Consider the following 22,094-nt stretch of genomic DNA (forward strand, 5'->3'; position numbering starts at 1 on the left):
GATTTTTTTTCTGGTCTGTGTTGTAAAAGGGAAAACACAATTTTTTCGGAGGAAAGAAACCTCGAATTTTTGTGATTTATTAAACCCCCAAGGCTGCTAAAAGTCAGAATAAAAAAAGTAGTCTTTTTTTTGCGACAGCGCACTCTGGACCCCATAAACACACCGCCGAAGTCAAGATTCCAGTTAAAAAGGTACTTTTTTGATACCTTTTTAGCTTGGATCTTGACTTCTGTTTATGGGGTCCGGAGTGTGCTGAAAAATGGACTACTGTGAATGCCGTGATTTTCTTGGCGACGGACTCAGCCGGTTGCACCTGGGTCAAAACACCTGTTTGGTAAGAAATGTATCTTCTGTGTATTGTTGAACTATACTATCCAAGCAGAGGCTGTTTTACTCCTCAAGCGCAAGGTTCGGGGCTTGATGCACCCGAACCAAAAAAAATAATTGGTGAGCCGTTAAACCTTCCCTGCACTTACCGTATGGTGTTACTGAACATTCTATATAGAAAAACATTCCCCATTTAGAAATATTTATAGCGCTGACATTATTATTTGATGTAATAGAATAAAAAAGTACTCCATCTCAAACCTGCCGAGGTCATGTAGAAGTCAACGGCAGATGTCTCACTTCCAATTTGAAGATATCATGATCTGCGCTTTTTGCACAATATTTGCATTGTATTTGATTTTGCAAATTCTTTAATCTTATGATTCAGTTTTTTATCATGATTTTATCGAGTCTTTTTCTGCACCAGATTTTTTCGAGATAATTTATTGATAAATCCGGTAGAAATGTGGATGGGAGTTTGATCGAAGTGGTTGTAAGAAAAAAGTGAGAAATTTTTGTAAATAACATCCTTGGTATTGCTAAAATGTAAAGTCAAGATTCTAATTATTTAGGATTGTGAGCTTAGTTTTTTCTTTTTCGATTTATTGTAACCCAAGTCCGACATTTTCTTTTTACTCAAACTACTAACAATAAATCATATGGCATTTATTTAAAGTAGGGATGCACAGAATCCAGGATTCGGTTCGGGATTCTGCCTTTTTCAGCAGGATTTGGATTTCCCATTCCCACCCCTAATTTGCATATGCAAATGAAAATTAGGGTTCGTATACGGTTCGGTATTTGGCGAATCGTTCGCGAAGGATTCAGGTTTCAGCCAAATTCAAAATAGTGGATTCGGAGCATCCCTAATTTAAAAAAAAAAAAAATTTTTAGGCAATTGCAAGCTGCAAAGCAAGGTGTACAATTTTTGTTAAGCATTTACTAACTTTCAATCAGAAACCTATCAAAGGCTAACAGAGTTGGCCCTGTTGGAGCCTCTTCCCTTTTATGCACCTTTGTATTTATTCTCCCGAAATATGGTGCCCTTTCAACCAAGTTGTTAAATAGATTGGGGGCGGGAATCATGTTGATTTTATTTTAACCTTAATGTTGTGATATAAATAAACCTGTGTAAGTCTAAGAATAAAGCTGGCCTCACTTGGACCCGCCTTGCTGGCCACCCTGTTGAATCAGCCAACTTTCTATTTGTGGGTACTGTGGCCTGTCACTTTGACTGATTAAAATTAGTTGCAATAGCTCAAGCTGGAATGTGGCTGAAGATAAACAAAAGGCCAGCTTGTGACCCTCAGTGATGTGGGCAGAAGTCATTGGCCCACTAGACTGCAGCAGTTTTCTTCAAGTCCAATTGTATGCTCAGGCATGAATGAACGCATGAATGAACAGATCAGTGAAATGTGGCCATTCATGCGTAGCTAAATCACTTAGAAACCAATTGTTTCGTTAAGGGATCTTTACTATCCTACAGAGTCAACAAGCTTAATAAGACAAATATTATGGATTATGTACAGGACAGGAGATGAACATTATTCAGAACTCCTAACTGCTTCCAACTCTAGCCAAGCACATTATGGTCACTTTCAGGTTGAGCAATGCCAGCTCTGCATATGTCATAGATGGGTTGACATGAGGAAGTAATTCAGAGTAAACCAACTTGTGCAGAACACAGTGCACCTTTCAAAAGATGCTATGATTGACTGAAAAATAACATAGAATCTTGGAAATTGAGGAGAGCACTCAAAGAGCATATTTAATGCTGTGATCATTCTTTTATTGCCAACTACCGATTCACAACATGTTTCTGGCCTTATGGGCACAAAGGGTACATAAGGGCGCAAAACATGTTTTGTATCGGTAGTCGTTAATAAAAGAATAATCACAGCAATTTAAGGAGAAGGAACGGTTAGAACCAAGTAAGCCTTATCATAAAGGTCCACCTAAATATACCAGTAAACTCTCAAAGTAATGCTGCTCTGAGTCCTCTGTCAAAAGAAACACTGCAGTTCTTTGCTTCTATTGTGTACTCATGGGCTTCTGTATCAGACTTCCTGCCTTCAGCTTAAACCTCCTTGCCCTGGGCATGAGCATGCTCAGTGTGCTCCTCTTCCCCCCCCCTTTTTCTGCTGTAATCTGAGCCCAGAGCTATGAGTGAGCAGAGAGAGACTGAGGCAGGAAGTGATGTCACACCAAGCTAATACTGCAGCTGCTATCCTAAAGAAACAGAGAGCTTCTAGAGATTTTTACTCAGGTATGGTAAAACATTCTACAGAATAAATATAGCATTCTAGCTTGCACTATTGCAGCTAATCTATCATACCTCCCAACTGTCCCTTTTTCGGAGGGACAGTCCCTCTTTTGACAGCTCAACCTGCAGTCCTTCATTTGTACTGGAAAGTCCCTATTTTCTCTGCACTGAACAGCCAGAAAAAGAAACAAAGCTTTACACTTATTTGGCTTTTAGCAGAGAGCACAGAACAGCTAACAGGTGCAAATAAGATACTTTGTAACAATTTTGAGGCACAAAAAAACAGTTTAGATAAGGTATTTTCAAACTATTAACCTGCCAAATTTTGTAAAATGAACATGGTAATTAGGGGGTGTGGTCACAGAAAGGGGCGTGGTCAAACAATTTCGCTGTTCTACGTGCAAAAAAAATTTTTGCCCCTCTTTTTACTTCCAAAATGTTGGGAGGTATGAATCTATTGGCAATAAAATGCCTCCGTAGCTTTCCTTCTTTAATATGCTCTTTGAGTGCTCTCCTCAATTTCCAAGATTCTAAGATTTACAGATCGGGATAGTGGTGAAAAGATTGGGGAATGTTGCACTCCTACACTGGTTTGGATTAGCAGCACGTGTTTGGATATCCGACAACTTTAAAAAATAAAAACACATTTTACAGAGATTATTTAATCAGTTTTCCACAAAAACACTGAACATTTTAACTTACCTGCACTTCCTAAGTTACATTAATAATGTAGTACAGGTTAAATCAGTACTTTGTATAATTTAACAAGGACAAATCAACATTGTGCTGTGAACAGCATTAATTATTTGCCACTATGCAACTTGCTATAGTTTAGGAACATCAATAGCAGAACTTGCAGTAACTGCATCTTTCTGAATTAAGGCCCTGTCTTTACCTTTCAGTCACAAGTCAAGTACTGATGGAGTTACATTCTCAGCATTATTGGGTTTGGAGCAAGAGGCAACACTGCCTAACAAGCAATTTCTGAACTAAAGTTAAAAAGCTGATGGAGGAGACCTGCATGTCTTTTAAAATATGTAAATAAAATTACTGTAAAACAAATACCTATTTAACTAGAACTAATTATATTGAATGAAATCTTGTGATAACACAACACAGATAAAGATCGCTGTAATAAGGAACAACAAAAATATATAAATGTTAACTGGTATTGTTCATGTGCAGTGTCGGAAGAGAGTAATAATCCGTAAGTACTACTGTAGCTGTCCAAAGCAGTTTTCTCCTGAAACAAAAATGAGCAATTAGCCTTTCCTTGTCCTTTTAAAGTGGACCTGTCATCTACACATAAAATGCTGCATAATGAAAGTCACATGACTTGGGGCAGCTGGGAAATTGACAATATGTCTAGCCCCATGTCAGATTTCAAAATTGAATATAAAAAAATCTGTTGGCTCTTTTGAGAAATGGATTTCAGTGCAGAATTCTGCTGGGGCAGCACTATTAACCGATTCATTTTGAAAAAAAAAATTTTTCCCATGACAGTATCCCTTTAACTATCATGTATCCAAACATTTTTCAAGCATGAGGAGCAAAACTGAATAGCATGGTCTATCACTGAAACATCTTAAATGCTCATATGACTGGTCAGACAGATACAAGTCACACGTTTGGGCAACAACATACCCTAAATTCAGTCATTGCAGCAGAACTATATTTAGAGCATTCTCGAAGCTCCTATTTTATAGTAAGCGCATCCCTATACAGAATGCAAATGCTCTGTCACCAGGCACATCAAGAACGGTCTTATTTTCTCTAGCGAGTGTAGCACTTGTCAAACTAATAAGCCCCTTGGTATTAAATATATCTGACAGATATCGATGTTTTTGGATCTATACAATTTTTCATTAAATTGCAACAACACCCTTGTGGTTTGAATGAGTGAACTGCAGAGGAAGCTGTAAGGAATAGTAATGTACAGGCCGGCTCGAAACCCGCGGGACCAACGTGTCGGCTGCTCCTACACAAAATCTTTTGGATACAGCTCTTCTTCTGCTCTCTTTGCCCACAACCTAGCACTGCCGGCACCTTAATTTATAGACTCGCAACCGCCCGCCCCTTTTATGATGTCACTGCGGGGCAGGCCTATAAATAGAGGGGGAATGGCGGGCCAGGCCAGGAGGGGGCAGGTTAGGGTTAGGTGTGGGTGGCGAGTTTCTTAACCTGCAAACCACTAGCAAGGAAGTGCAACGGAAAACAAGACTGAGTAAGGAGTTTTTTCTTCTTCAAAACAAACAAAAGTGAAAGTCGCCTTATTTATTAAAAAAAACAAATATAAAAACACAATCAAATAAAACCATGGAAAAAATAGGAATACCTGAAATAAATTTTTTATTCATCATTGCTAATTGGCTGACAAGATGAAAAAAATAAAACAGCTCAAAATGAATAAATAATGCCCTATGTTAGAGAAGATTGCTTTCTTTTGTTAAAGGGGTGTTTCACCTTTAAGTTAACTTTTAGCATGCTATAGGATGGGTATTTCTAAGCAACTTTTCAATTTGTCAGTGACCCCCATCTAAAAAACAAATGCTTCATAAGACTAGAGATATATTGTTACTTTTTATTACTCATCTTTCTATTCAGGCCCTCTCCTATTCATATTCCAGTCTCTATTTCAAATCAGTGCATGGTTGTTAGGGTAATATGGGCTCTAGCAACCATATTACCAAAATTGCAAACTGGGAGCTGCTCAACAAAAAGCTACATAACTAAAAATAAGATAAAAAAAAGTTGCAAATTGTCTCAGATTATCCCAGTCTACATCGTACCAAAAATGAATTCAATCCCTTTAAATTATCCCTGATACTCCAATATATCTGACCTTGTCAGACCCTCTCCAGCAGCACCATACAAGCTTAAGTGCGTTAGGCTGCAAAAAAAAGTGCTAAATTGTCATGTTTATGTACTGATCTGCACATTGGCAGGGCATGAGAGTGAACACAAAAAAAAAAAGCTCAATGTCTAAAGAGCTCCCCAGGTTGGTAGAACAGAACAGCCTTATACATAAGGAACGCGTTTTTTTTTTTGAGCCACACTTTGAAAATATACGTTAGACGGATACCTACCTTGAAATGGCTATTTCTACTTTTGTCCTTGCCACTGCTGCTGCCCGCTGAGCTCCTTCTATTGCTCTGTCAACTTTCTCCTTTGTTTTTGTGTTCTTTATCGGTATAAGTTGCTTTCTTATTCCACGAACTAAGACATTGTTTTTATATTTTCCTTCCTCTTTTGTGCCATCTGGAAATATGGTACATCCATATCCATGTCTTCTATTATTTAGCCATTCACCTTCATACTTCATGCCATTCGAACGCTCGCTAACGCCAAACCCTGTGCGTTTGTCATTCTTCCACTCTCCCATGTAGGTTTCTGTTGTGGTGGCATCAACATGATCTTCCACAGGACAATAATCACAATCTCCATCCCCAAAGCTAATAGTTGAGTTGGCATCACTTGAACTAATTCTACTTATTGCGGCATCGCTCCTCACCGAACTGCGCTTGCTGGATATGGAGATCTTGGAGTCAGATTTTCTTAGTTTAATGCTACCAAGAAGTGACCCTCTTCTAAACAAGCCCTTTTTCTTACCAGTCATCGACTCAGAGTCACTGTGAAAATTCAAGACAAAACCTCCCCGTGATCCTACTGGGCTGTCTACTCCTATATCATGTAGCACATTGCCATTGCTTTGTTCACTTCGCAATGAAGACAAAGAGGTTCTAAGAGGTGAATGAATCACTGTAGCCATGCCATAGGGAACACTTTGGCGCACACCATATCCGTGTCTCATTCCTCCCATCCATTGTCCTTGGTATGTACCTGCAGAATGCAAAATCACAAATACATTTAATATTTTTTCATATTTGTTTGCAACTTATTGGTTAAAAAATTAATTTTTTGACACAAATGAACATGCAATAAAAACCTGAAGTAATAGGCACCACACTATCCTTTAATAGAAGAGTAGAGACAACTCCAAAAATTTTGATGTGATCCCACCCAAACAAATTTTGGAGAATTTGTGTGCCATTACCAGACTACTTTCCTAGCCATACCTTTATCATAAGTGAGATAAGATAAAACACAGGTGTTGGATAATAAAAATGAGTGACAGAAGTATTTTTGCCAAAGTACTAGGGATTCACCGAATCAGGCATTCAGTTTGGGATTTGGCCTTTTTCAGCAGAAGAAGGAATCGTCCAAATCCAAGTAGCTTGCCCAAAAAGGAATCCTAGGAAGTTGCAATATTTAGCCCTTCCTTACCCTAATTAGCATATCCTTCATGAAAGATTCAGGATTCAGATGAATCCCAAAATAGTAGATTTGGTGCATCCCTACATAATACATTAACATGTGTAGCAGAATCTTCAAGCTGTGCCCACATTACCATCTCTACCCCGGAGTGCACAAAACAGGGGAGCAATATTAATATATTTAATAAATGTAGCGAATTATTCTAGATTTCTTGACAAAATTTCCAGTTGACACTTGTCATGATGGCAATATCAAGCAGGGCATAATGGTATATACGTAATGGTTGCAGCACACTAGGCATCAATGAGCTAGTATAAAAAAATTAAGAAAGAACATTGGAAAGAACAATGCCCATCTATAGGCCTGTAGATGAATCAAAGTAACTTGATTATCATTGCAAGTAACATTAATCACTATTACCAGAAATGCACCATGAGTTAGCCCTATATTGTATGCCTAATTATGTTTGGACATTAAATGCCTTAAAGGAGAAGTAAACCCTTTTGGCGCAAAACCCCTCCCCCCGTAGGCCCCCTCCCTCCTTTCCCCCTGGCCTATCTCCCCCCGGGCAAATGCCCCTAACTTGTTAGTCACCCCTCCGTTCAGGTCCTGTCTTGCCAAGTTCACGGGCGCCATCGTTGTCCGAGCGCTCTTCTTCCTGTTCCGATTGGCGTTTGGCGGCGCATGCGCAGTAGGAGGCATTTGCCGGTTGGATCTACTGTGCATGTGCCCGAATTTCACAAAGTTTCCAATTTCTTTTTTCGTAAACATAGTGACTTTCGGCCCATGCGCAGAAGATCTAACCGGCAAATGCCTCCTACTGTGCATGTGCCGCCAAATACAGGAAGAAGAGCGATCGGATGAAGATGGTGCCCGTGAACTCGGCAAGAGAGGACCTGAACGGAGGGGGTTAGGGGCATTTGCCCCGGGGGGAGGAGGGCCTACCGGGGGGGGGGGGGTTTGCGTCGAATTGACCACAAATAGGCAACTAACATTAAGTGCTTGCTGGCCAGGGGAATAATGAACAGATTAGTCTAAACTGTGCCACAAGCCAAAATAGCCAGAGATCCTCTCAACCGTTTTTGCAAATGGGCAAAAGGGCATATTTCCCGAAAATATGTTTATTATGAAGGGAAGTTACTTGCATTAATAAGTGTATTGTGGCATGGTCAGCAGAACCCTATTTGACAGGGTCATCATGGAGTGGAAGGACTAGTAACAACATGAAAAATGTTTTTTTAAAGTGTTCGGATCAAATGTCAACTAAAATTTGGCTCCAGATTCAGGAGAAAGAAGAAAACTGCCCACATTAAATATGGGCCTCCAGAAGATGCTTCACGTTTGGCAAGAAACTCCTTGACATAGAGAATGTGGAGCAGTTATTGAAAGGTATGGGAAGAATGGGTGGCATTCGGGCTCAACATGCAACATTATATATATGGTGAAAGATTAGCTTTAGCTGCATGGATAGACAGTCTGTTTGAGGAGAGCATCTAGCAGTGGCAGGAAGACAAAAGTTGGCTGTGTTATCCTTTGATTTTTGTGTGTAAGGTGTTTTCGGGAGGTGAAAGAATAGTGTGTGTTAAGAGAGAAAGGCTAAAACTAAAGGCAGCTGTAATTCCTACAATATAGGGGCCATGGCATATCAGGAGACTACTGCGGGTGATAAATATCTCAAAAATGCTTTCCCGTTACCACCAATGTAAATTTCCAGTGGAAAAACATAATTTTTACAATTGCTGGATGTTGCCTTCCAAGACAAGCATTTCCTGAAGACTGTCCATCGTAGAGCAGATTTATAAAGAAGAGGTCTGGTGTAATTTTTATCTAGTTTCTCCGATAGGGGGGGACAACGTGGGCTTTATAGTCATGCAACGGTTTATTAGAGATATGCAATGGCATAGGAGGCATTTTCCAAAGCGTTGCAGACACTCTGGATCTTTAAGTAGAGCTGTTGAGCTAAACCTACCCTGCAGTATAAAACAGTAAATATGATTGTAAATGTGCTCAAAGAACCACTACTCTTAGACCAATTAACAATATGGAGTTTTGATTGCCTTAGTGTGCATAGTATTCTTGTGGCTGCCACTTACTTTATTTTTTGCATGAATTCAAAGCAAATCAATGATGATGGCTAACATTTTTATTAGGGATGCACCAAATCCAGGATTTGGCCTTTTTCAGCAGGACGGGGAGGAAAATCTTTGTCACAAAACAAGGAAGTAAAAAATGTTCCCACCACTAATTTGCATATGCAAATTAGGATTTGGTTCGGTATTCGGACGAATCTTTCTCTAAGGATTTCGGGGTTCGGCCAAATCTAAAAGTGGATGTAGAGAATGGTGGTTTTTTTTTACATTTGTTAGAGCTCACAGCATCTACTTTTACAACCTTTGGCATCGGAACAAGCATAACGAGATTCAGATATTCCTCCTACACAGCATGTCACTAGCTAAGATTTCAGTACATTTTTTAGCATGTTCTAATATCTTAAATTTTTATACATTCTCTGGCACAAAAACCTGTTAAAAAATATGAAGCTGCCATCTGAAGAGATTTCTCAATTGAATATTTATTTAGTCAGTGGGTCACTACATTAAAAAAAAAAAAAAAAAAAAAAGAGATCAAGATTAATACTAGCAGTGCGCCCTCTCCTACCTCAGTACTCAATCAGTATATACATATATATGCTATATACACCCTTCAATTGTACAGTGCTGTGGAATGTACTGGAATTGTATGTGTTAAAACATTTCCCAGTTTTCCCAAGCTGACAGGAACATACTTTTACAGCACACAGGGAATACAACGCTTAAAATACATCCTGCTGTAAAGCCAAATTATTCAGCAAAAAGAAAATGTTAAAATGCTATGGACTGGAAAAGAGCAATAATATAAATCTTTCGCGAAGGATTCAGGGATTCGGCCGAATCCAAAATAGTGGATTCGGTGCATCCCTATCAATTTATGCCTGCATGTTAGCCTCCCATCGGCCGGGCAGTATCCGAATCCTGCTGAAAAATGCTGAATCCTGGCCGAATCCTGGATTCGGTGCATCCCTAAATTTTAGCATTTCCTTCTCCTTTAAAGCAGAAATTAACACTGGTTGGAAACAATGTATATTTATAAATAAGCTCTGAAAAAGCAGGAGAGAAAGAACATTGGAAGTACGCTGGACCCAGTTCTAGTTCAGCAGGTGGAACAGTGCATCCGGCCTACTCTTGAATGGGCATCTCTCCAAAAAAATTTCATCAGAATGTAAAGTAACAAAACCCACAAATTATAATTCCTAAAATCTGTTTTCAATTTATGCTCAAAACACATTTATTATAGATTCCCGATGGTTCATTACAATAAGGCGACTGCTATGCTTATTAGATATTAAAGGGGAACTATCGCGAAAAATAAAATATAATATAAAAAGCGTCATCATACTGAAATAAGAAACTTTGTAAATACAATCAATTAAACATTCTGATCCGTTTCTGAAATAATCAAGTTTATGTTCACTATCCCTCTGTCAGAAGCGGTTTCTCTTCATTCTCTCTTCATGCAGCAGTTGGGTGTCAGATAGTCATGGACAGTTACATCGAATATATCTTATAGGGGGGCTCCTTTTCCTAGCAGATGTATTAGAGCTCAATACAAAAAAAAACTAACAAAATAACTGCCTTTTTCACAAATCCTGCATGTAGAGAGACATGATGCCACTACTAGTTATGTGATTTTTACTTTTTCACAGTGATGCTTCTCCTTTAATATTGATATACAAACACGATGAATCAATGTGAGGTTTGTTAAAGATAAAAAAAAACCCAAAGGGAAAAATGGCGTCTGCTAAAAGAATTCTGATTAGGAAGTCAAAGTTCATTGAAATTCAATATTTATTCATGGAGGCTTATGCTGCACAGTGACTCTAATAGAGTACGGAAGAGACAAATCAATATGTGCCTTTGGGTAGGTCAGTTAGATATTTGTCTGTTAATCACTAGACTTTAACAAAAACTTCAAATGCAACACGCCAAATAACCTATATATATATAAATTCAATTAATAACTAATCAACTTTAGGCTGCCACATAAAGGCTTTATAGAATTAAGATTTGATCCCCATGTTATTAATAGGGAAGAAAAAAAATCAAACTTAGGAAAGCCGGTTCCAGAAAATATGACAAGCACGGTTGCAACCCATTTCTCAGTACACAGAGAAATATTTTAATCAATATGGGAAACAAAAATGGAATTAGTTTTACTTCTGAACAGGCTTTTTAGGTGCTAATTATATAAACATGCACAAATGCAGTTGCCAGTAGCAACCAAACAGGTCTTTTAAAATGTTATTTTAAAATTTGTAAAAAACTGTTCAAAACAAATTGTAGATTGGTTCCCCCCTAGGTCTGGAGGGAACAATTTGTCAGCTTTTATCAGCCTGTGTATAACCAGCTTAAAGGGCAGTTGTGGGGGGGCATTTTGGGACTATAAGGGCTATTTGAGCGTTCGGTGGGAGCACCTATGGGGTAAGCACACACGCAATGTATTGTTGAGATGATAAATCAGCTCTGGCGCAGGCAACAAACTTCCGAAAATGCATTCGTACTGATGCAAATGTAAACGGACATTTGTAAAACAGTTTACTTGCATAATCGCATGAGGAGCCAATTGTGTACAAGCAGCAACTCAGATTCGTTTCCATGCAAATGTATTTTTGAATGTTTTGTTGCTTGGGCACTAGAAGAAATATAGCATTGGTGACAAATGTCCCATGTGTGCTTACCTTATTCTTAAACCTTAAAGGGGTTGTTCACCTTTGAGTTAACTTTTTAGTATGATGTAGAGAGTGATATTCAGAGACAATTTGCAAATTGGTTTTGATTTTTTAATATTTGTGTATTTTTGAGTTATTTAGCTTTTTATTATTTAGCTCCTCAGTTTGCAATTTCAGCAGTCTGGTTGGTAGGGTCCTAATCACCCTAGCAACCATGCAGTGATCTGAATAAGTGACTGGTATATGAATAGGAGAGGCCTGAACAGAAAGATGCGTAAAACAATTTAGCAATAACAATACATTTGTAGCCAGCACGTACGGCACCCTAAATTCAGAACAAGTGCTAGGCTCCCTGGTCACGGCTCAATCTTCTGCCTGTAGCAGCTGCCTTTGGCCTAGGGAGGAGCCCTCAACTATTCAGATTCCGCCAGGTCTTAACTTCAGAGGAGCAAAACAGATGTTCTGAACGAGCAAAGTGGCACGTATGTTTAACAAGGTTGGACGGAAGGCAAGCGTAGCCAGGCCGGGGTCGGTAGCGGCAGAGTTCAATTAGGGTCAGACGGGCGGAGGACGGTACAGGCGGAGTTCAAGCAAGGTCAGACAGGCCAGGGTCGGTACAGGCAGCGTTCAAGAATGGTCAGGCAGGCAAGGGTCAAAATCAGCAGATTTAAGAATAATCAGGCAGGCAAGGGTTAGAATTGGCAGAGTTCAGAATAGTCAGGCAGGCAAGGATCAAAACCGGAATATACAGAGACAAACCCAGGAAACTAATCAGATTAGACCTAACAAGTTTTGGTTCAAAGCCCCTTTAAATATTCAAAAGTTTGCGCCAAAGTGCAATGACATCATCACATGCGGGGCGTAAAACCCGGAAGTGCGTCCCGCGCGCCATAGCATGCATCCCTGAGGAGAAAAGAGACTACAGCTGCCGGCGTCCCCGCTGGCCCCTAGTCCCCACTAGACAACCAGGGTGAGTCGCTACAGTAGCCTTACAGAGCATTTGTTTTTTTAGATGGGGTCAGTGACCCCTCCCCCATTTGAAAGCTGGAAAAAATCAGAAGAAGAAGGCAAATCATTCAAAAATAAACAAGTTACTTAGAATTAGCCATTCTGTATCATACAAAAAGTTAACTTAAAGGTGAACTAGCCCTTTAACTACAAGAATAATATCACATGCAGGGCATTCCATCTGGCTGAAAACACACACGTGACTGAACTTCAGTTTCCCACTCAAGCTGAAGGGACCCTCCATATGCAAAGATGTGATGACTTTTGGCGACTTCCATGCTGTGTTCCGTGAGCCTAAAGGTGGCCATAGACTCCCACCATACACACTGAATAACGTATGAAACAAAATTATCGGTGTGTGTATGGTGGGAGACGAACCGACTGATATTAGCAGAACACTTGGATATCGGTTGGCTCGTTGACCGTTTGTTACATCTATGGGCATCTTCATGCTCCACCGTACAAAAGAGACCAGCTACGCCTTTTTATAGACAACAAACATAGGATGATGATCCGGTGGTAGTAGACAAAGCTTTAAAAATGTGACCCCCATTTAAAGGAGACATATAGGATAAATGAAAAAAAACCTAATTTTGTAGGCAATTGAGTAATATATGGTGTTGCTGTTATATGGAGCTTAAAATTTATATTGCCTTTAAAAATAGCCCCTTTATTAGAGCTCCCTATAAATGTTCACTGGTCCCCGTTTTAAATGAGGGGTGGGCATGTCCCAACGGTCCCTGCCAGAAGCACAGTAGGAGGGGGACAGCCAATCACAGCCCTGCAGTCACACCAGCAAAGACAGGCTTCAGTTCCCTATCAGGTCCTGCTAGCTGCTGATTGGTTCCTTTCTTACAGTGCAGTGAGCAGAGTGCCGCTGGTTACCCTGCACAGCCTGGGAATTCAGAGAGCAGGAAGTGGAAGAGAGGGGAGGAATTATTACTGTTTTTGCAAACATATTCAATAAATCAGCCTGAAACACTACTTTTCTAAGCACAATTCTTCTATATCTAAATGAGTATAACGCACTGATACGTTCTTATTTTTTGCATAAAACGTCTCCTTTAAATTTTATGGGAAACACCACAATTGTGCCTTGTCCTACTTTGGCGTGTTTGGTTCATAAATGCACAGCCCTGAACAGAGTAATACAAGGCCATTGTGATGATAAATTTCAGTGGTGACAACAGGCTACAAAACTTCCCATGTGCCATTACCCTAAATAACATCGTCGTCAAGAATTATTCTAACCAACTGGACTACTTAAATATTACAGTACACAGGCACACCTGGTATCTCAGGGACAACTGCAACCATAAAAATGCCCTTCAGTTCAAGAAAGCTATGCATCAATTACGTTCAAGCGCTAATTATATATATATATATATATATATATATATATATATATATATATATATATATATATATATATAGATATATATATATATATATATATATATATATATAGATATATATATAGATATATATAGATATATATATAGATATATATAGATATATATATATATATATAGATATATATATATATATAGATATATATAGATATATATATATATATAGATATATATATATATATATATATAGATAGATATATATATATATATATATATAGATATAGATATAGATATAGATATACCGGTTTCATTTTTGTAAACGCTAAACCAAAATACCTAGTGACAACCCTATGCTTCACCAGCTGAGAATTATACATATTTTCAACCCTTCCTAATACATCTATAAACGTAAACAAAAAAGAAAAAAAAGTAAATGTGTTGGGCTTAAATAAAGACAAATCAAACCTCCCCAATCACCTATTAAAGGAGAAGGAAAGGCTAAAATTAAGTAAGCTTTATCAGAAAGGTCTATATGAATAGACCCCTCTAAGGCAAATTGGAGAGGCTTCAGATGGGTTTTTTGCCTTCCTCTGGATCAACTGGCAGATAGGTAGTTAATAAACACAAAAAAAAAAAAAAAAGGTTGAACTCGATGGACATGTGTCTTTTTCAACCTTACTTACTATGTTACTATGTAAATATACCAGTAAACCTTCAAAGTAATGCTGCTCTGAGTCCTCTGTCAAAAGAAACACAGCATTTCTTTCCTTCTATTGTGTACACATGGGCTTCTGTATCAGACTTCCTGTTTCAGCTTAAACCTCCAGGGCTAAGGCTTGAGCATGCTCAGTTTGCTCCTCTTCCCCTCCCTCCTCCAAGCCCTGCTGTAATCTGAGCCCATAGCTATGAGTGCGCAGGAAGAGACTCAGGCAGGAAGTGATGTCACACCAAGCCTATATGGCAGCTGTTATCCTAAACAAACAGAATTTCTAGAGCTGTTTACTCAGGTATGGTAAGGCATTCTGCAGAATAAATAAAGTGCTATAGCTTGTACTATTGTGGCTAATGTATTGGCAATAAACTGCCTCTGTTGCTTTCCTTCTCCTTTAAGAATCTCCTCTACAGAATCGGAATTTGGGGATAGAGTTTTTATAAAATTCACCATTGAGTGTGAGGAAAAGGATTTGTAAGCTCCGATGAGGCAGGAGCTTATGAGAATGATTGACTTCTCTGTAAAGCACTACAGAATATGCTGCCCCTAAACAAATAAAAAATATTAATAATAAGTGTCTCCAGGTCACTCTTTGCTGTGCTTAGAAGCATTAATGAACAAGACCACATTATAAAGGTAAAATCCCAGACATATGGTTTAGCTTCCTTAGTTAGAGAAGTATTGCTTATTTGGCAGCATTTGTGCAGGAATATCTGACACACAGATCACACATTCTTCCTGTATTTTCAAAGTTACGGTACTTATAAGTTTGCTAATGTTCTGTCCACTTCACAAGATCCAACAAGCACTAAGCCTTTAGCTACAGTGAGGGGGCTGCAGATAAAAGATGTACTTCTTCCACCTGTTATAATAATAAGTTAATAGCTGTGCTAAGGGGCATAGGAGTAATATGACTAAACTATACATCCTGAAATTCAGTATAGTGAGGGCAAAGAAACCTCTAAGATATGGCACACAGTTGAGAAGAATATATACAGTATGTGAGTCAGTGGATCTGTAGCTCTACATCCAGATGAATGTGCATAGAGATTACTAGCATGTGGGTTTCTGAGCAACTTCACATTACAGTTTTTCTTTCCTTTTGTTGCAACACAGTGAAGTATAGACCTTTGTGTTATATTACAGGGATCCCCAACCTTTTTTACCTGTGAGCAACATTCAGATGTAAAAGGAGTTGGGGAGCAACGCAAGCATGAAAAATGTTCCTGGGGTGCCAAATAAGGGCTGTAATTGGCTATTTGGCAGCCTCTATGTGAATTACCACCATATAGGAGGGTTTGTTTGGCAGTACACCTGGTTTTTCTGCAACCAAAATTTACCTCCAAGCCAGGAATTTAAAAATAAGCATCTGCTTTGAGGCCACTGAGATCAACGTCCAAGGGGTTGGAGAGCAACATGTTACTCACGAGCTACTGGTTGGGGATCACTGCAGTAGACAGTCAGATATAACAAACCAAGCAAAGAAAATTAAACCAGAGCGAGCCGTGAAATGTCAGTAAATAAACATACTAAGGCAGCAACAGTGGGTGGGCATGTAGAGGTAACATCAGTAAGATGTAGGTCAGCAGCCTAAGGTAATGTCAGTGTAAAGGCATCCTAAGGTAATGGCAAGCAGATGCCAGGCTGTGGATATACTGTACTATTAGCCACCTGTGGAGATGCCAGTAGAAAGCCCTGAAATGACAATAAAGGACTGGCCAATGATAAAACAGCGAGATCTATTTCTGTGGGTACACTGGTGAAATATGCCATTACCTGCCAGTAAGCGTAGTGGGAATATACTGGGAAGAGTGCACGGGTGTATTAGAGTGGTGACGAATGTGAGTGGATATACTGGTATGAGTGAGGTGATTTGGCTGTGGGTGCACTAGAAGGGAACAGTTAAAGGGAATGACATGGAGAAGCAGGTGCTCCGTAGTGGGTTCAGCAGTGAAGCAGCAGGGTGCCTGGCAGTGGGTGCATCATGTGATCCGTGGCAATGAGCCCACTGGTGAAGGATTGTGACCCCTGGCATGGAAGAGACAAGTGGCCAGAAGTGATCCCTGGCAGCAGCAGTCAGGCTCATGCACCAATGAATGACATGCCAGTGGGCAGCCTGGTGAAATGGAAGGGCAGAGGGTATGGGCAGAGGGTATACATTAGAAATTGGAAGGCAGTGGGCAGGTTGATAAAGAAGTGGATGTGCAGAGGGCACAGGTTGTGGACATGGAGATAAGGAGGTGACAGGGCAGTGGGCAGGTTACTTAATAGTTAGGTAGATAATGAGAGGGCACTACTCAGGGCAGGCCAAGGAAGAAGTGAGAGGCCAGTGGGCAATGGACAGTCTGATGAAAACTCCACGATGTCCCAGCCCCGAGCATCTCTCCAGGACTCACCTCCATCCCCGTATGTCTCGACCCCATATCCGTCCTGCAGTCCGTTACTCCACGTCCCATCGTAGCGAGCCGGGGTGCTCATACTCAGCCGGACCCCATAGCGCCCCTTAAAGCCGTGAGACCATTCTCCTCGGTAAATCCACCTGCCCTTGGTCTCCACACCCAGCCCGTGCCTCTTGCCCTGAGCCCAGTAGCCCAGGTAGGTGTTGCCGCTGGGCCAGGTGTAGGCGCCCACCACCTCGAAGCCGTGAGACCAGGAGCCCGAGTACTCCCCTTGTCCCTTGGGGCCGGTGCAGATGCCGTGCCCGTGAGCCTTGCCGTCCTCCCAGCCGCCACAGTAAGTGCCGCCATCGTCGAAATCGAAACGTCCGCCCGTCATTCAGGGGAGAACAGGCAAGCGGATCCCGGGAGCTATCAGTGCCGGCAGCTGGACCCTCTCCCGGGGGGATGCGAGTCTGTGAGGGGGAAGTTCTCCTGCTGTGGTGGGCGGAGGATCACACACTGTAGCGGCCGGCGGCATACGCTCGCTTTCTCTCTCCCCCTCTCTTCCCTCAGCTTCTTCCCCTTCTCCCGAGTCGGGGAACTACATCCACACCCCCCCCCCCTACAAACCCACTCACTGCTCCCAACATCCAACCAATGGCGGGACTGCCTCATCCCCGCATCAACCCCCGCTAGCCACGCCCCTTCTCTCATTCACAACGCCCTCCCCTTCGCTAACTTTCTGCCGGGGATGTGCAACCTGTCGCTTTCCAACAGTGGGGAGTGTGTGAGGGCGATGGGGCTCCTTCCTAATAAGCTCAATATCGCTGAGGTTGCCCGAGAAGGGGGTACGGCCTGAGAGCTGTATATTCCCGCCAAATTTCCGTTGCTTCATTCAGTCAGAGAAAGAGATGCACAGGAACTATGGGTTTATGATATAACCTGTCTCTATTGTCAATAAAGGGGTCAATTACACTTTTACCCTTTCAGAGCCGGATTTCCATAGTGGGCGCCCCTAGGCCTACTACCGTTCTCCAAAAAGGCTTTTTACACTGATTAGCGTTAATTCAAAAAGGTTCTTGTGGTGGTTCCTTGGGTGCTCCACCTCTGGCATCCCTTGTAAATTCAATTTGTAGTAACAGTTTGGAAACACTCACAAACGCAGCATAACTGCAATTAGGCTTTTATTCCATTACCACACAACATGTTTCGGGCACCTGGCCCTTTCTCAAGTGTTGTGTGGTAATGGAATAAAAGCCTAATTGCAGTTATGCTGCGTTTGTGAGTGTTTCCAAACTGTTACTACAAATTGCCTACTACCGTTCATTGCCATTGTCCACTCCAGGAGCAATGGGAATTGATTGTATCCAGTGGCGGAACTACCGGGGGAGCAGGGGGTGCGAGCGGGCCAGGGCCCGCACCCTCTCAGGGCCCCCCGGCAGCCTGTGCGCCACTGAAAATGCAGCCGTACGGAGGGGGCGGGGCCCGGCTGCGCGCCACGCACCAGGGCCCGTCCCCCTCTAGTGACGCTACTGATTGTATCTCCAGGGCATCCCCAGTGTTTTTGAAGCAATGTGGGTGTGGTTGGGCAGCATGCCGCCCCCTAAAATCCTGCCGCCCTAGGCCCGGGCCTATGTGGCCTTTCCACAAATCTGGGCCTGTACCCTTTTACATCTTTAGTGAATTAGGGCCCACATTTAAAGGGATACTGTCATGGGAAAACATGTTTTTTTTCAAAACGCATCAGTTAATAGTGCTGCTCCAGAATTCTTCACTGAAATCCATTTTTCAAAAGAGCAAACAGATTTTGTTATATTCAATTTTGAAATCTGACATTGGGCTAGACATATTGTCAATTTCCCAGCTGCCCCCAGTCATGTGACTTGTGCTCTTAAATCACTCTTTACTACTGTACTGCAAGTTGGAGTGATATCACCCCCTCCCTTCCCCCCCAGTAGCCTAACAACAGAACAATGGGAAGGTAACAAGATAGCAGCTTCCTAACACAAAATAACAGCTCCCTGGAAGATCTTAGAACAACACTCAATAATAAAAGCCAAGTCCCACTGAGACTGATTCAGTTACATTAAGTAGGAGAAATAGCCTGCCAGAAAGTAGTTCCATCCTAAAGTGCAGGCACAAGTCACATGACTGGGGCAGCTGGGAAATTGACAAAATGTCTAGCCCCATGTCAGATTTCAAAATTGAATATAAAAAAAATCTGTTTGCTCTTTTGAGAAATGGATTTCAGTGCAGAAGTCTGCTGGAGCAGCACTATTAACTGATGCGTTTTGGAAAAAACATGTTTTCCCATGACAGTATCCCTTTAAGATCTCCACCTTTTCTAGAAAAAAAAATATTTTTATAATGTCACTGGCATTAATCATATTTTTTAGCGCCTAGATGACAACCCAACCCACATTTAGGGTAGAACTACATGGACGTTTTCGGCGTGATTCAACGCGATGCGACAAAACACCTGCGGCAAGTTGCATGTGACAAAACTAAGGTAAGAGATAGAATTGTTGCATGGTGTTGCAGCGTTGATCCGATGCGGCATGACTGTCAGATGCAGACACTGCACGCTGCGCCTGCATCCGACAGTCGTGTTGCGTCGCGCCGAAAACATCCATGTAGTCCTACCCTTGGAGATTGTGATTGGGGTGTGGAGCCCTGAGGCAATTTCCCTTGATTCATCAACATAACAGGGACACAATTGTTGCTATTGACACAAAGGTTATATTAATCTGTATAAGTTTTCGTTGAAGTAAAGGACTGTCTTTTTTCCAGAAGCAAAAGAAAGACAAAGCGAGAAAAGGGTGCCACAGATACCCAATGTGAATAACTCACCAAGTAGAATCAGAGGTCCAATTGCACCGGACCTAAATCCTCTGCTCAGGTGGAAAACTGCAAACAGGCCGAAGTGACCTATGACAGCAGCCAGTTACAAGGGATGGCAAAACCAGAAAATTAGTCTCTGCTTCCTCAGATGGCAGAAGTCTGAGGATTGCCCCTCCCTGGCACTCTAGTAAAGTAGTAAAGTGGAACTTAAAATAATCTTTTATTAGAAAAATATTACAATATAAGCATCTCCAGAGGCCTCTGAGTGCCAGGAGACCCATTTTTGTCTGCAGTGTCGAACTTGCCCACTGGGATACAAGGAAAACTCCCAGTGGGCCCAGGTGTCAGTGGCCCTCCTGCTTCTAAACATTTGGCCTATTTCATGGCCATTCCTTATTTCCTTAACAAAGAGGCTAAATAGATGGAATAATAGATTATAGCATGTAAAGAAAAGAGACTAGGAGAATAGAGGTTGAGTGAAGAGAAGAAGAAAATAGTACTGAGAGTGGGCCCCTGGATTAAAGTTTTTCAGTGGGCCCTTGGTGTCCCAGTCCGACACTGTTTGTCTGTTTGTATAAAGGCCATGTGTGGCCACAGAGGCCCAAATAGTCCTCCACCAGCCCACTAAATAGTGACTGTCTATGGGACCTTACAACAGCCCCTCTGGAATTTGCCAGAACCCACAGATTGCCAGTCTGGGCCTTATAAAGGCTGTCTAACCTCTGGTCCTCCAACCCAAGCTTTGGCCCTGCACAAGTTTGTGTGATGAAAATTGAATCATTGATAATCAAAAGTCCTTAGGAACTTCCTTACCTTCTTTTGACTTAGTTGGAAATCAAAATAAATTGCTGGGGTTTTTAGAAACAGTTAGAAACAGTGTCAGACTGGCCCACCGGTAAACCAGGAAAGCTCCCGGTGGGCCCAGGTTTCAGTGGGCCCTCATGCTGCTAAACATTTGGCATATTTCATGGACTTTCTTTATTTTTATGAGAACAAAAAGGCTAAACAGATGAAAAATAGATTATAATATTGTAAAGAAAAGAGACTAGTAGAATAGCGGTTGAGTGAGGAGAGGAAGAATAATAGTATTAAGAGTGGGCCCCTGGTGTCCCAGTCTGACACTGATTAGAAAGGAGGGTATACTGTACCTCCAATAAAACATCATCCATGTTGAAATTGTAATCCCTGTGTCCTTCCCACTCAGTCCTAGAATTCTGGGATCTATAGTTTAACAATAGCTGGAGACTTTAGGACTTCGCATGTCGACGAAACTGACATCAATGTGCTGTGGAGTTCAGCCCTTTAGTCGTTTTAAGTCACTAGCTTTAATTTAAAATCTAGTGCAATGCTCAAAAGTGCTGAAAGGTTGTCTGCATTTAAATGCTATTAACAAAAATAAGTGCATCTGTACATGCTCCTTGCAGCTTACGTCCTATGCCTGCTTTGATGAACATCATGTAAGGTGCAAGTGCATGCATGTAAAGGAGCCTTGTAAATAACACCTGCCTTGAGGAAGGTAAAAGGTAATATGCATTTGTTTTTTTGCAATTTGAAAGTAGCACTTCCCTTAAATGAAACTTTTCATATATTGGGTCATAAATACTAGGGATGCGTCAAATCCAATATTTTGGATTTGGCCGAGTCCCCGAATCCTTCGTGAAAGATTCAGCCGATTACCGAACAAAGGGAAAACATTTTTTACTTATTTACTTATTTTTTAAAATGGCAATTTTCTATTTAGGATTACCCAATGGCACATACTACTAAAATAGTATATTATTAAATATATTATGAAAATGGTTTATTTAGATGAAGCAGGGTTTTACAAATGAGCTGTTTTATGCAATATCTTTTTAAAGAGACCTACATTGTTTGAGGGGTATAGTTTTCCTTTAACTCATGTTGTAGCAGGCAGCTCTTGCAGTGCCTGAATCCCCCTCTCTTCTACCAGGAAACCTACTTAATTCAATCATAGAAATCCTTTTATGAGTCATTCCTTCTTGTCAGGCAGGATTGAATGTATGGTAATTGCATAAAAGTAACTACTACTTCTTTATTTTTCATTTTAATATTTAATTTTTGGGGATTTTTTTAAGAAAGAAAGAAAAAGGGATATATGTAGGGGAAGAGTTAAGGTGCAGTAAGAAGAATGAATGTGTTAAAGCTATACAGT

The 22,094-nt window shown here is 40.9% G+C and overlaps 1 protein-coding gene across 2 annotated transcripts in view; it reads right to left on the reverse strand.

Moving 5' to 3' along the window:
- The window catches only part of LOC108695351 (junctophilin-1), a 59,668-nt gene extending 41,893 nt beyond the window's left edge, over positions 1-17,775 (reverse strand). Inside the window, exons 1-2 of one of the 2 annotated variants that reach the window (XM_018223809.2) lie at positions 17,099-17,757; positions 5,677-6,430 (exon numbers count right to left, since the gene is read on the reverse strand). In XM_018223809.2, the coding sequence (XP_018079298.1) occupies positions 5,677-6,430; positions 17,099-17,477 (1,133 nt within the window). In that variant the 5' untranslated portion in view covers positions 17,478-17,757. Of the gene's footprint in view, positions 1-5,676; positions 6,431-17,098 lie in introns of both variants that reach the window. The other variant, XM_041567923.1, reaches the window with a different exon arrangement.
- Positions 17,776-22,094: the final 4,319 nt, after the last annotated feature.

This window comes from Xenopus laevis, chromosome 6S (genome assembly GCF_017654675.1).
Source record: "Xenopus laevis strain J_2021 chromosome 6S, Xenopus_laevis_v10.1, whole genome shotgun sequence".
NCBI classification, from domain to species: Eukaryota; Metazoa; Chordata; class Amphibia; order Anura; family Pipidae; genus Xenopus; species Xenopus laevis.